Source organism: Antedon mediterranea, chromosome 3, assembly GCF_964355755.1.
Source record: "Antedon mediterranea chromosome 3, ecAntMedi1.1, whole genome shotgun sequence".
Classification (NCBI taxonomy): Eukaryota; Metazoa; Echinodermata; class Crinoidea; order Comatulida; family Antedonidae; genus Antedon; species Antedon mediterranea.
This window is the reverse complement of record NC_092672.1, coordinates 809342-823306: the sequence shown is the minus strand read 5'-3', so window position 1 is coordinate 823306 and position 13965 is coordinate 809342. Positions and strand designations below refer to the sequence as shown.

The window sequence follows — 13965 nt, the reverse complement described above, 5'->3', positions numbered from 1 at the left end:
TTTGATTGTAAACAATACGTGTAACCTTTAGTATCATTCATCAGATCCTAATGAATACTAGTTACTACAACACAACTAAATGTGATCTCATTAATTGATGGAAAAGATGCACAGTAAAAATCATGTGACAAACCACAAAATATGATACATAAGTAAGATCTTAACGTTGTGCACTTAAGAGGGCTTATTTCAGGCTCAAATTCCCATTACAAATGTTTGAATTAAATATCAAATGATGGCTGGTAATAATAAGCAAAAGAATGTTACTAATTTATTGCACATAATACGATTACTTTGCATCTAAGTTCACAAAAGCCTTAGATTAACCAAGAAAGATGTGGCCTGCAATTTGAATGTGTTATTTAATTATGAATTAACCAACCTGTACTCATTATAAGGTATTACTAGCCTAAAATTATTGTTTTATCTTCTAATACCTTTCTACTATTAATTATTGATTTAAGCTGCGTTCACATCGCGCCAGGATTTGGTTCAGTGCCCTGAGAAAAAATATTGTAATTTTTAAACAATAAAGTGGGACGAACCCCCAAAACAGACAGTTACACAGTTGATATGGTTTATATCTTAAATTAAAAGTATATTATTGTTTTTATCTATGATTTAGATTTCATTTTGTTTAGGCAGTCATCCAAATAAAAGTTTTTTTCTCATTATTTGGATAAATAAACCATAATTGATAGTCATTTAAATAATGAACAGTATTTAATTACAATTTTGATTTTTACTCCATAAGGACATAATCAGTGTGAGCCGCTATATTTTACTTCTCTCAGTGAGATTGAAAACATCATAAGCAAAATAACACACATGAACTAGAATTTGATTTGAGGATAAAGTAGTCACACAGACTTGCTCCATCATTTACCTGTCTGAAAAGTAATTTTAGTAAGAGTTTTTTGACAAGAACGTAAAGCAGGTTTTACCGTTTAAATGGGGGTTGGTGATGAATTAAGATACTAAGGCGATTGCAAATCATCTAAGGTATAGAACGAAGTAAATCAGACGAAGTATTAGCGATGGTAACAGTGCCAAATGTCACGACGATGGAGATCGTGTTGCTATCGCGACAAATAAGCGGCAAACAAATCTAAGAAAACTGATCAATATTAGGTAAAATTGTGATAAGCATCGTTGATTCTGTTTTGGATTGCGACTTGTTTCCGTCTTAGAGAAAGGGCATTTCAATTGTGTAGTGGTAATTACTTATATTGCTAAGTTTCTTCTGAAAATATGTGTTTAAAAAATTCAGCGAAGAAGGGAAAAAAAGCGTATCTGAACTATATTTGTCTAATGGTGAATAATTGTGGCGCCGTTTACGTCACAGTGAAGGAGTTTGTCCCATTCTGAGATTTTTCTCTTTATCTACTAGAGTTTACAAAGGATTGTAGTCACTTGTGTGATATATTTACTTAGTTTGTTGTCTTATTCTGTTACATCAAAATAAATATCTGTTTTAAGAAGAAAATAGAAAGGTATTTATTGTTTGAAGGTTCGGAATAAGTACAGTAAATATTTAATTTCTTTTAAAGAAATAAGTTTGGGAGTGATACTTTTTTATTTTTATTTTGTTTTTGATGAACTATTTAAAATAGAATGAGGATTATCAAATTACATTCTTCAAATTTAAATGAATATTTTGACCAAATTTAGTTTTAATGGGAGTATCATATTTGTTTTAATGAATATTCATGATTTTAAAATGAGGCTATTGGGCCACATTTACCCTTAAGACATAAAACAAATTAGATGACCCTACTTTCTAATGTCATGTGACCATACTTGTGTCAAAATAATAACGAAATCATAATACTTGAATTCGACAACTGATGGTATATATATTTTGTCAGAATTCAATTGGAAATTTCAATTTGAGCTATGACCCATCGTTTTGCATATATTTAGCAACTAATAATCTATAAAAAGAGAGCAAGAGAGGGGAGGGGGTTGGGGTGAATGGAGAGACACATATTGTTTTACATGTTACACAAATGTTAAACTCTGTCTACACTATCAAACTTTATGTGACAAAAAATTGTATGTGCCCATATATGGACATGATGATGTCATATTATTACCATGTTTGGGTATATCATACATTTTTATCAAACTAGTTTGATGGTGTAGACAGAACTTAACAATTTGTTTTGATATTTCCAATTATTAATTGTTTGGTTTGTTGTTATTGACTCTAATGAGCTGACATTGATCATCTTGATGTTTATGAAATCCGTATCAAGGTTACAAGGTTACAATGAATCCCTTTAAATTGTTTATCATGGCATCATCATCATCATGAAAATGATGATAAAACTTGTGACAGAAAATTGTCTCAGCAATAAAATATTGGGAGGAAATCGAGCAGGGAGAAAGTGAAATGCACTCTAATGATGACAATTATTAGATACACACACATTGGATCCAGTTTTAGTGCGACATTGGTTTTATATTCTTTTGTTTGCAAAGGAACAGTAAAAAGTTTAGTTCCTAATTATTTCAAATTCTTAGTTCATTTTCTTCATAGGTCTTACTCTTAAAAGTGCTCTGTTAGAGCCCCTTCAAATGAGTACACATACATGACATAAGTCATACCAACAGTAGAAATCAATGTAATAAGTACACAGTGCATTGTATTTACTTAGGAAGGCAGCCAATAAGTTGTTTTTGATCAAATATTAGTTCATCCTAATTGTCATATGTACATACCCTGCCTGAGGCAAGACTTAAGCAGCCCAGATAAACATTAAATAGAGTAAAAATCAATTATAAACTATACCAATTATCAGTTGGTTTTACAACTATGATAACATTTTCCATGATTTTTGCCCACTTTTTCTAAAATCCTTGATTTGGAAAAGTGGTTGCTTTTTGGAAGAATGTCAATCACTTCTTCATTGTATAATTTGTAGGTAATGTTATTAACTAAAGTAATTTTCTTCAACAACATTTATAGTACTGTAGACCTAAATGCTCTGTCAATTTGAATTTTTAATTTAATGTTTTAAATAACTAAATCCCATTTCTATCACATTTCCATTTTAAGTATTTCTGTCTCTTGAACTGTCAAAATGTTGTTTCATTTTCTTATGCGCTATATCTTATTAATTAAGATATCTAACAATTTTCTCTAAACCTTAATAAAATTATTTCATTTTAATCAATTCTGTAGATTTACTTGTGAGTTTCTTACTAATTTCAGGATATAAGCCTTTCAGATGAATCATTTTGAAATTATTATCTTTAGAGAATTTAATTTTTCTTGTGGAAACTTGTCCTATTTCTATTTGCGAGAGCAATCAAGTAAATGGCCGTATAACCAGCGCGCCTTGTCAGGCAGATAGTGAACGATGTATTGCCTTTTGGCCGACTTTTCTTCATTAAGGGTAAAAGCATCGTGCTAATTAGTTTCTCGGTTTTATCAATTCAGCATTCACATTGCTATAACTATTTATCTACATGGTAACTTGATCATTTATTTATTTTATTCATTATTTTTATCATTATTTTCATCATTATGTTTATTATTTATTTTCATCATTATTTTTCATCATTTTCATCATATTGTTTTCATCATTTTTTTCATAATTAATGTTTCATCATTAATTTCATCATAAATGTCATCATTATTTTCATCATTAATTTCATTATTTTCATCATTATTGTTATCATTATTTTTCTTCATTATATTTCTTATATTTCTTCATTATATTTCAGTCTTATTTTTCATCATTGTTTTCATCATTAATTTTATCATTAATTTCATCATTAGTTTCATCATTATTTTCATTATTAGTTTCATCATTATTTACAGCATTACTGTAGAATCTAATTATAAATTATGTAATTAGGACAGATCCTTCTCTTCTCCGAACAAATTTAGTGTAATTCCATCAGACTTAGTTGGCACTTGTGTGCTTACACAAAGTGCTTAAAACCCAAGCACAGAGTAACGCCATCATATCGTAATGTCTTTATTTAGGAGGAGGAAATCTTGAGGATTTCATCGTCATGGTAACTATCCTTGGTGATTATATAAATAAGTGTTTTGGGAACATTTAATAAAATGGTGATGATCTTTGAAAATACTAAAATGATTTGATATTATAATTTTAGAATGCGATATAAAATAATTAGATACTACTATACTATTGTAATGAATGTATGTGTATAAAAATTCTGTTGTTGTCTAAATATCATACACAGATAGCTAAATTTGTTTTACTAAGTTAATTTTGAAATAGACTTTGAAAGGAAAAAAGTAATTTTCCACTGAATAGATGAATTGGATTAATTTTGAAATACTGCACTAATATGGTTTTGGTAAATTATTTGGTTATTAAAATTGTTCTTTAAGTATACTGTATAACTATAGAACTAATTTGCAACCCAATCTTTAAAATATACCAATAGTGCTGACTAAGCGGTATTAATTAAAGGTGATTTGAACAAATCCTCGGCTAGACTTCAAGCTCATCTGAGACTGTGTGGTTAAAAATATAACGAAAGGTGACATTTATTGGCCAAATTATGGCTTATTTGCACCCTAATAGGAAGGACTTAAAACACAAGATAATCAGTAGTAACTATTAGCCCTCCTTGAGGCTTTTTAGAACAATTTAAGCCATTGGTTGCTTTTGTTAATGGTATCAGCTTAAGTTTATTTAGGGTTAATCTAAGCCTACTTCAAGCCTCACTGGTTACCTATGTAATGTAAACAATCCAATTGATTCTACCAGTCAATCAACTTGAGTGGCAGATTATCAACATTGTTCGTCCTATTCAATACTTCGTCTTATTAAACACATGCAGTTAAAACAGTAGTAGGTTTTTATAGAGGATACCTTTCTATTTATCATGACAATGTACATATCTTCTGCCTCATGTGCGGTCTTTTGCTGCCTGATGCAAATGCATCGTGGGTAAACATGCAAGCCGCACCGGTGTAAACGTATCTGTAGTTTTTAGTTTATGTTGATATAGCGGTAAAATATGTGATGGAAACATGGTAATATAATCTTGTTTCTTTGCAATTAACTGGAAAACTAGGCTGCCTTAAAATGGGTCAATATCATTATATTTTACTATCTTGTAAAAATTAATATTGCAGATTAGAAGGGTTGGAATTTTTAACAATGTGAACTTTTTTACAAATCTATCTATCTGAAACTTATTTTACTTTTTTCACACAAATCCTTATTTTTGTATTTCTCCCTCTGGATAGGGCTAATGTCAGTTTATCTAGGTAAAGCTAAACACCATTGTTGTTTTGTAAGCCTATTATGTGCCCAGGTTACATGGATAAACCGACATTAGCCCTTCACTCCTCAATGAGAGAACAATATGATAGTAGAAGAATTGCAAACAAGTGGAAATACACAAATAAAAATAGCAGATGTAATTTGCTCATCCATACTAGTTGACAACTATAACCTTCTTAAAGCATTTCAAATCAATTAAAAATGTATAAAGAATAAGATACAAAAGAATGCTTGTTCAAACATGAATATTTTGACCTTAAGGCTTTTGTCATTTTGTGAATATAATGTTTATCGACTTTTAAAATTGCTTGCGGTAGAAATGAAAACGTATCAACAACATATGAAACTTCCTTCTTCAAAAATAAATGATGTTATGTCTTCCAGGTATGTTTTTACATAAATGTTGTTATTAAAATAAATGTTGCTACATATACAAAACATGCTTATTGTTTATGTGAATAATAAAATTATGATGATCTGTTCTTCAGATTTATGACATCACTATATTATTGCCAGTCTGACCTTGACTATACTGAAATGATATGCAGCCTTATGAATGTTAAACATCCACTAAATTGATATCATAAATGCACCTGTTATTTACAGTAAGAAACTGCCCTAGACCTAGAAGCCATTCTTAGTGCCCTACATTAACTGGCCTATAAGGCCTACACTATCAATGTTCACAATCAATTCCATCATAACTCACAACTGTGTTTGTCAATGATGAATGTTGTGAGTTCATGTTCTCCTGTCATCACATTCATTGGTATTAATCAACGAGGCATTCTTCCAGACATACCTGTGTGTACGCTTGTTTCTGATTGGTCCGTGCATTGATCGTCATCGCTTCCATGTGTAGCTGTCAGTCTTTGTCTTTAATGGATGTCTTTATTATTTCTAATGATTTGTGTGCATTTATGTGATTTCTATTGCTTTCAATTACCCAACTGCAAACTTTGAAGTAAATGTTGTGTGAATTATGGATAATTTAGACATCATTTAAACGCTTATTTTCTATCTTCTTGGTTTAATTTTTCTGTCTCGGGCTCATTTTGATATTAAAATATTTTTTTTGGTTTTTATCCCTTTAAGCTATTTTATTCTTGTTAGTGTAATGGAAGATTCTTAATATTTGTAAATTGAAATGGTAAAGTATTTAACTCTTTGTAAGCTATAGTCACTCATAAAGTAAGTACCATCATTCGCTAAGTGCGAGGACAGATTATTATCTAACTCTATGAAGACAGGAAAATTAATATTACGGTATACTGTATATATTATATATTTATATATAATATTTACTCTGTTTAATATTAATAAATCTTCAATCAATTTTATTTTATTTAAAGATAATATTATTTTTTATTAAATTTAAAACAATACAAATGCAATTTATATAAGTTATTACAAAATTTCAAAATCTTTAATTTACTTTTATAGTTTTTGAGATGACAGTATTTATTTGATGATATTTATAAAATAAAAAATAAACATTTATTGAAAAGATGTTTGACCAGTTTGAAATGATGACTAAACTGGTAGTTGTTTTTTTTTACGATGCTTTTAGAACTTTTTATGCATTTGGTTGATTTTCCAATTTCCATTTTATTTGTTTAGTGTTAGGGCACTAGTGGTCATAGACCCATGTTTAATTTGTAAAGCAATGCAACTTTACTTAAAGATTTAGGAAAATGTAATCAAATTATTACAAGGTCCACGACATTACACCATAATAAAAGAATTCCACTTGAAATACTTTAACTAAAATATCTACTTTGAAAGATAATCTGACTGACTTAATTTAATTTTATGTGTTTCTTTATTCCACTGATGAAGTTCTACCACCAAGCATTAAGTTTATACTTAAATTCAATTAAGGACATGCATTGGGTTGAAGTTGAGGTAAATTTTGTACAAATAGTCTTGAACTTTGTAAGATGATCCAGATTGGTAGAATGTGAGAGTTTCAAACTAAACAATAAATGTTGAACTTAATTATTACTTAAATATGTTTATCATGGGAACCAAATTATATTTAAATGTTAATGGATCTAAATTTACAATATATACATATATTTTTGAGAACTAATAAAGTTCAATTTTTATTTTAGTGTATTTAATTTCTATACCGTTGCGTCTAACGATTACAGAACAAAAGCAACATATGCATGGTACTACCAGCTAAATATTTCAATTTTTGGTTTACTTTATACTGAATTATAAAGTGTTTGTCAGGTCCAAAAGCTCCCAAATTCTTTTTTAAGCATTAAAAACAAATTCAGAATATCAGACTTTTGAGAAAACTGGGCATATAGGCAAATCCAAGAGTGTCCGATGTTGGTATTAACTTTAGATACAAACAATTTCTTGTGGTAGGTAGTAGAATAGGAGCTGGATGAGTTTCATCAGTAAACGTTCAAAGCTTCTCAATGGCCTCCTGCTACTTTTCTATCTTCCTACAGTATGCGTGCCATTATTTCTTTTGGATACCACAGCATTTTTGGCAAGTACTTTGATTGGTCAAAGTTCAAGTGGATATCATATGTCGAAATATTATTATTCATAATGTTTGTACTAAAATGAAATTGTTTAATAAAGTGATAAAGAATTTGTGTTTGTTTTTTTACGATGCACAAGAACATGTCAATTGTTTTGATGAAACATTATTTTCCAAAATAACAAAATACAAACAACTATTTATGCACAAATGTTAAACTGCAAAATAAAATTTATTTTACATAACTTTTAAATAAAGAAAAGAATTTATTAAATTTATGTCTCGTATTTAAAATATTGTAAAAATAATATCTATATTATTTTTCATTTTAGAAGTTTTTTTAAATTATAAAAACCCAAGTCATCAACTTCCTTTTAAAATAATAAATTGATATAGAATGTTCTACAAAAACTGTCAGAATTGGTGTAAAATGTGTTTTATTGAAATTTACAGTGATTAGTCATAATTTGACGATTATTGAAAATTATGTATTTTGACCGAGTTGGTTACGACACATAGAGTTTGATGTTATAGATATTCAAATGATACAATTCTTAGAATATGTTTGTGCGATTTCTTTTTGCGATGATTGATAGATAATATACAAATTAATTTTGGTTTAAAATAATTTTCAACCTTCATTTATTTTTTACAACTAACTTAATAATACTCTTTCAAAAAACAACGTTACTGTAGATTATCTATACTTATTGGTGCAGATCAAAAACATTTGAAAATGAGAAATTTATGATTTGAATGACATTTAACGCTAAATTTTTCAGTTTTTGTCAACTAATAGAAACACCTACTGAACAACTTTGCATTTCCCTTAAGTTTCAATATTGGTAATAAAACAATCTGAAACATTTTGAGATAAAACATAGTTTTGTATTACAGTTTTTGCTATTCAGTTTTTTATAAATGTGTAAAAAGTAGTAGCTTTTTGCACTGTCAAAATTATTCCCTGTGTACTAAAATATTCTTTTGTAGAGTTACTTAAATAATACTACAGATAGTTATTTATTACATTCTTACTATAGGAAAAATTACTATATGAAAAATATTTACCTACATGTATGGTTCATTTGTCTTCTTTCTTAATTGTAATTGGCTAAAGTAGTCAACATTAAGCTTACTATGATGAATTCAAATTAGCACAAAATTCAAAACCTATTATCTGGTAGTTACACTTGATCTGTCAGGTTTTGAACACAGTAATTGATCTCACGTTTGTTTATTACCAAATATGAAATTGTATCCTATTGTAGAATGAAACATATTATAAAATAATTAACATTTTATCATAATTAGTATTATTTTGTACAACTTGATATTGATTTTGATTGTGAAATAATGATGATTCTATATATATATATATATATAAAATGATCTATTGTTTTATCAAAATACATCATTAATTTAGTATTGAAATATTAAAATTTATGTTGATTACTGATACTGGTTGTTTAGTGCGGATGCAAGTTAGTTAGCTAGATCAAAAACAACCGTTATCTTCACATTAGTGTGTACTGTACATATAAACAAATTATATAATAATACTACAGGTCCATGGTATAGCGAAGCATCCAGTCAAATGTCTAAGAACAAAACTTAATTTTCTTTCCAAAAACATTTTGCTTAAATATATATTTTTCTGATCATTGTGACTTCATAAAACACTTTATCAAGTTTAAATTATTATTATTTTTTAAGTTGCAAAATATATAGGCATGTTAAACTATGTTCATGTTCCCTACATCTGCTTTCAATTAATATTTAATAAAATAATTTTCCCATTCTTCCAAATCCGAACTCATAAAACAGTTCTAAATTTACAATTTAACATCAGCTGTTTATACTTCTCACTGCCACAATCATTTTTATGATATTATTATCTACGTGGAAATACTGCGTTAACATTAATTGAATACGTAATGCTGTAATTAATTCTAAGTAAAGCTCATGGGCTTTTGAATGTATGTCGTACGTGTTCGTTCGAGCCAAGGGTTGCTAAAATGAACACATTTTCTTAAGAATATACATACAATTTGCCAGAAATGCCACTCTCTGTACACACTGGTGTCAAGAGTTTCTTTTCAACATATTAGTACTTTATTTTAAGGAATACAATAGGTTTGTGAAAATAAATTCAGTTATTTTGTAATAATTTATTCTTAATTTTAAATAATTAATATAATTTGGAAGCAAAGGAAGATAGTTTGTTTTTGGTTTCAATTTATGTTAAAATTATCTTAAACTGTTCATGAATAAATTTATGTAATGAATGAATTAATTAATTTTAATTACAAATTTAATTGTATGACTGTCAAACATTGTCAGGACCATACCTATTTTATATTTGTTATTATTGTTATTGCATTATCAGTTGTAATGTATGCCCTATATGTATGCCCTATATGTATGCCCTATATGTTGTAATGTATGCCCTATATGTTGTAATGTATGCCCTATATGTTGTAATGTATGCCCTATATGTTGTAATGTATGCCCTATATGTTGTAATGTATGCCCTATATGTTGTAATGTATGCCCTATATGTTGTAATGTATGCCCTATATGTTGTAATGTATGCCCTATATGTTGTAATGTATGCCCTATATGTTGTAATGTATGCCCTATATGTTGTAATGTATGCCCTATATGTTTCATCATTTTGGTCTTATTTCATTTTTAAAAAAATAGAAATAAATAAAATATGTCAGATTTGTATTCATTTGTGATTGCAAAATTTATCTTCCCTTTTTATAGTCAATTTGTGAGTGAACGGCTTTAATACAAGGTCTTTGATCTCTTCCCTTTAAGCTGAAAATCCTCATGCTTAATGACTGTTGCACTACACACTAAGTCTCTATTCTTAGTATTCTCTCAAAATCAGTCAAATTACCTGAATAATTTAAGACGAATTTAGAATTGACAAAACAATTATTCAATATTTCAATTTTATTGGATGTCATGTTAAGTAACGATGTTACTTCTATCATTTTGTTTAATGAATAATTTAAAAATGTAAATCCAAACCGATTATAAATACTAGAAATTTATTTATTTAAGCTTGTCATCTTTGAGGCATCAAAATATGCAAAAAGATACTACAACACCCATGAGCCCTTCTTCCATGTTTTCACTATATTTTGAACTGCACAAATGTAGTTTGAACCACTGCTGAACCCATTCAAGTACTTTAAACATGAGTGCGAACACCCTTTAGTACCTTAAACATGAGTGCGAACAGCCTTTAAAATTAGGTACCTTAGACATAATTGTGAACACGCTTTAGGATTTAAGTACCTTAGACATGGGTGCGAACACCCTTTAAGTACCTTAGAGGTGGATGCGAACACCCTTTAGGATTACAAATTTGTGTAATTAACTGTAAAACTCATTCTGCATGTTTTTGTCCGCGTTCATGTTCTGGATCATACTCTATTAAGTCATTTTAAAGATCTGCATTTAAGCATGAAAAATGCCAAAATATGTTAACAGAACTCCAATTTAGACTTGAATCCCTCCAGCAATTCTGCAACTAGAGATGTGTGTCTGTGCATTGGTAGTTGTGAGCCAGTCTTCCTGTGTGCACTACAAAATACCTTTTTATACTTTTCATTTTCTGAGAAAAATAATTTAAATTGTTTATTCGTACTATAAATAAATTTAAGTTTAAATTCAAAAACATTTCTTCAATTTATGTTTTGTGGGATTAACGTTTTAGTTTAGTTCATATTATCCTTCTACAATCCTTCATTTCCAGTAGTTACATACTATTGTGTAAAGAAATGGCAGACTAAATGGTGTTAGGAGGCAGTTGTAGATCAACCCACAAGGAAGAGAGAATTAAAATTATCCCCACCAAACATAGAGCTTTTATACATACTACTGTATTATGAATACAATGAGAATGTGTGAATTTGTGAGAAGACAGTTGACATATCAACTCACAAATACAGTAGTAAAGAAGTTAAAATATCCCCTTCCTCACAATCCTAAAATAAACTGTAATTAATACACATATAATACTGTATATTGAATGAAATGGCAGACTGCATTTGGAAGAGTAAAGCGTAAAAGTGTTTAATCCCTCCCCGCAAAGCCTAAAGGTTGTGTTAGCTAAACTGTATCAAATGTATCTAAAAGAGCTAACCTTGTTTTAAACCACATTAACATGTTTTTGTAACATTAAATGCTAATTCTAATTTCTATTAAGAAGTATTGAGACATACTACTACATTAATATGTGCATCGTGTGCTTTTGTAAATGTGAGCGGAATAAGATCACATTAATTATTGAAATCATAGAATAATAACATTGCTATTTGCTTTGTGAATGCATACTGTATGCCTCTTATCACATATTATTATGTAATACATTACTTCGAGCTCTGTCTACACTATCAAACTAGTTTGACAAAAGTAATCACAAACAATCACAAAATATCACAAAGTGTCATATGCCCAAATATATTAGGTATATGCCCAAATATAGTAGTGACATCATCATGTCCATTAATGAGCAAATCACGTTTTTTTAAAGTTTGATAGTGTAGATAGAGCCTTCGCAATGACATGTCATTTTATACATAACAACTCACTCCTAAAAATATTTGTTCTATTTCTGTTAACATCATTATATTTTTTTAACATATTCTTTGTTTTTATCTTAATATAGTTGAACAAGTTGACCGACGGACGCAACATAAATTGTCCGAGCAAAAACGACGAGAAACTATCAAGAATTCTTTTGAAAATCTCAAGAAGGTTGTACCAGATTGCCAAAACTTAGCAGATCAAAACCAACAAAGTGTCTTACTTAAAGGTAAACTTACTTGATTACTTTCACAAAAATGATTAAAAGAGATAAATAGAAGCTATAGTAATTTTTGCACCACTAGTTTGAAAGCAGCTTCCACTCAATCTTAAGCAATTCAAGTCACTTCTAAAATCTCACCTTTTCAATAATTCTTGTTGATCAGTAAATAGTGCTTTACAAAAGTTTATTATTTTTATTTAATAACATAAAGAGGGAAAATCTAAACCATCCAGCAATTAATATATGAAATGATCAAGTTGACAAAATCTGAGAGATTGAAGAAATATCCTAGCTGAAGAATCTTACTTGGAATCTTCTTTTTGACATATGCAGACGTCCCACTGGGACTTTGGTATTGTGTTTCAGTCCGATTGGTTTAGAGATTCTATGTGCTCACTTCTATGGATTGAACTTGACTACTTACTACCTTCACTATCAGAATCATCATCATATTATGTTATCAGTATCAATCATTAATCTTATCTTCAAAATAATTAATCTTCATAATCATTATTGTTACATCAATCATCATTGTCAATATAATCAGTTTATCATCTGCAATGACATCCTCATTGTTAAGTTTTAAATCATTGTTATACCTAATAGTAACAAAAGTAGATTTAATTGTAATGCAAAAGATAGGACATCAAATTAAGTTCGGCATTTTATTTCACCACTTTTAAACTCTGTCTACACTATCAAACTTTATGTGACAAAAAAATGTGGACATGATGTCATATCACTACCATATTTGGGTATATCGGGTATATCACTACTATATTTGGGCACATCACACGTTTTTTGTCAAACTAGTTTGATAGTGTAGACAGAGCTTTAGGCCCTATTTCAAAATCCTGGATCCATCAATAAGTTATTGATTAGAATAATTGATAGAAATGTTAATAATATTAATCTTCATTTTCATCATTGACCGTTTTCAGCATTTTTAAAATTTCCATTCTTTATCCAATTTTACGTGAATATTTAAAACTGAAATGCATATTTTGTTGCGTATCTGCTGTCCTTTGTTTTACGCCATACCTTGTCACCTTTAATACGTATCTCAGCTTTTATCCCCTGCAGAGTATGTTATCAATTACCTCTCTCTATTTGAATAAAACATCTCAACATGTTTACTATTAACATTGCATGTAATTATTCTGCCTTTTTACGTCAAATTTAGTTTGAAAATTTTGCAATTCAAATACTATTTTGTCATTTTTATTATATTAATTATTTTATCAATATAAAATTGTAAATATCTAAAATAAATAAATAATCAATTTAGTGTTTCATTTTGCTTAAAATTACTATACATGTCATTTTTTTCTTCTTTTTTTCTTTCTTTTCGATTTTGAACAAAG

The 13965-nt window shown here is 28.8% G+C and overlaps 1 protein-coding gene across 1 annotated transcript in view; it reads left to right on the top strand.

The window, feature by feature from the left end:
- Positions 1 to 13965, top strand: part of LOC140044420 (uncharacterized) — a 68444-nt gene that overhangs the window by 32275 nt on the left and 22204 nt on the right. The window contains exon 3 of the mRNA XM_072088917.1: positions 12461 to 12607. Within this exon, the coding sequence (XP_071945018.1) occupies positions 12461 to 12607 (147 nt within the window). The remainder of the gene's footprint in view (positions 1 to 12460; positions 12608 to 13965) is intronic.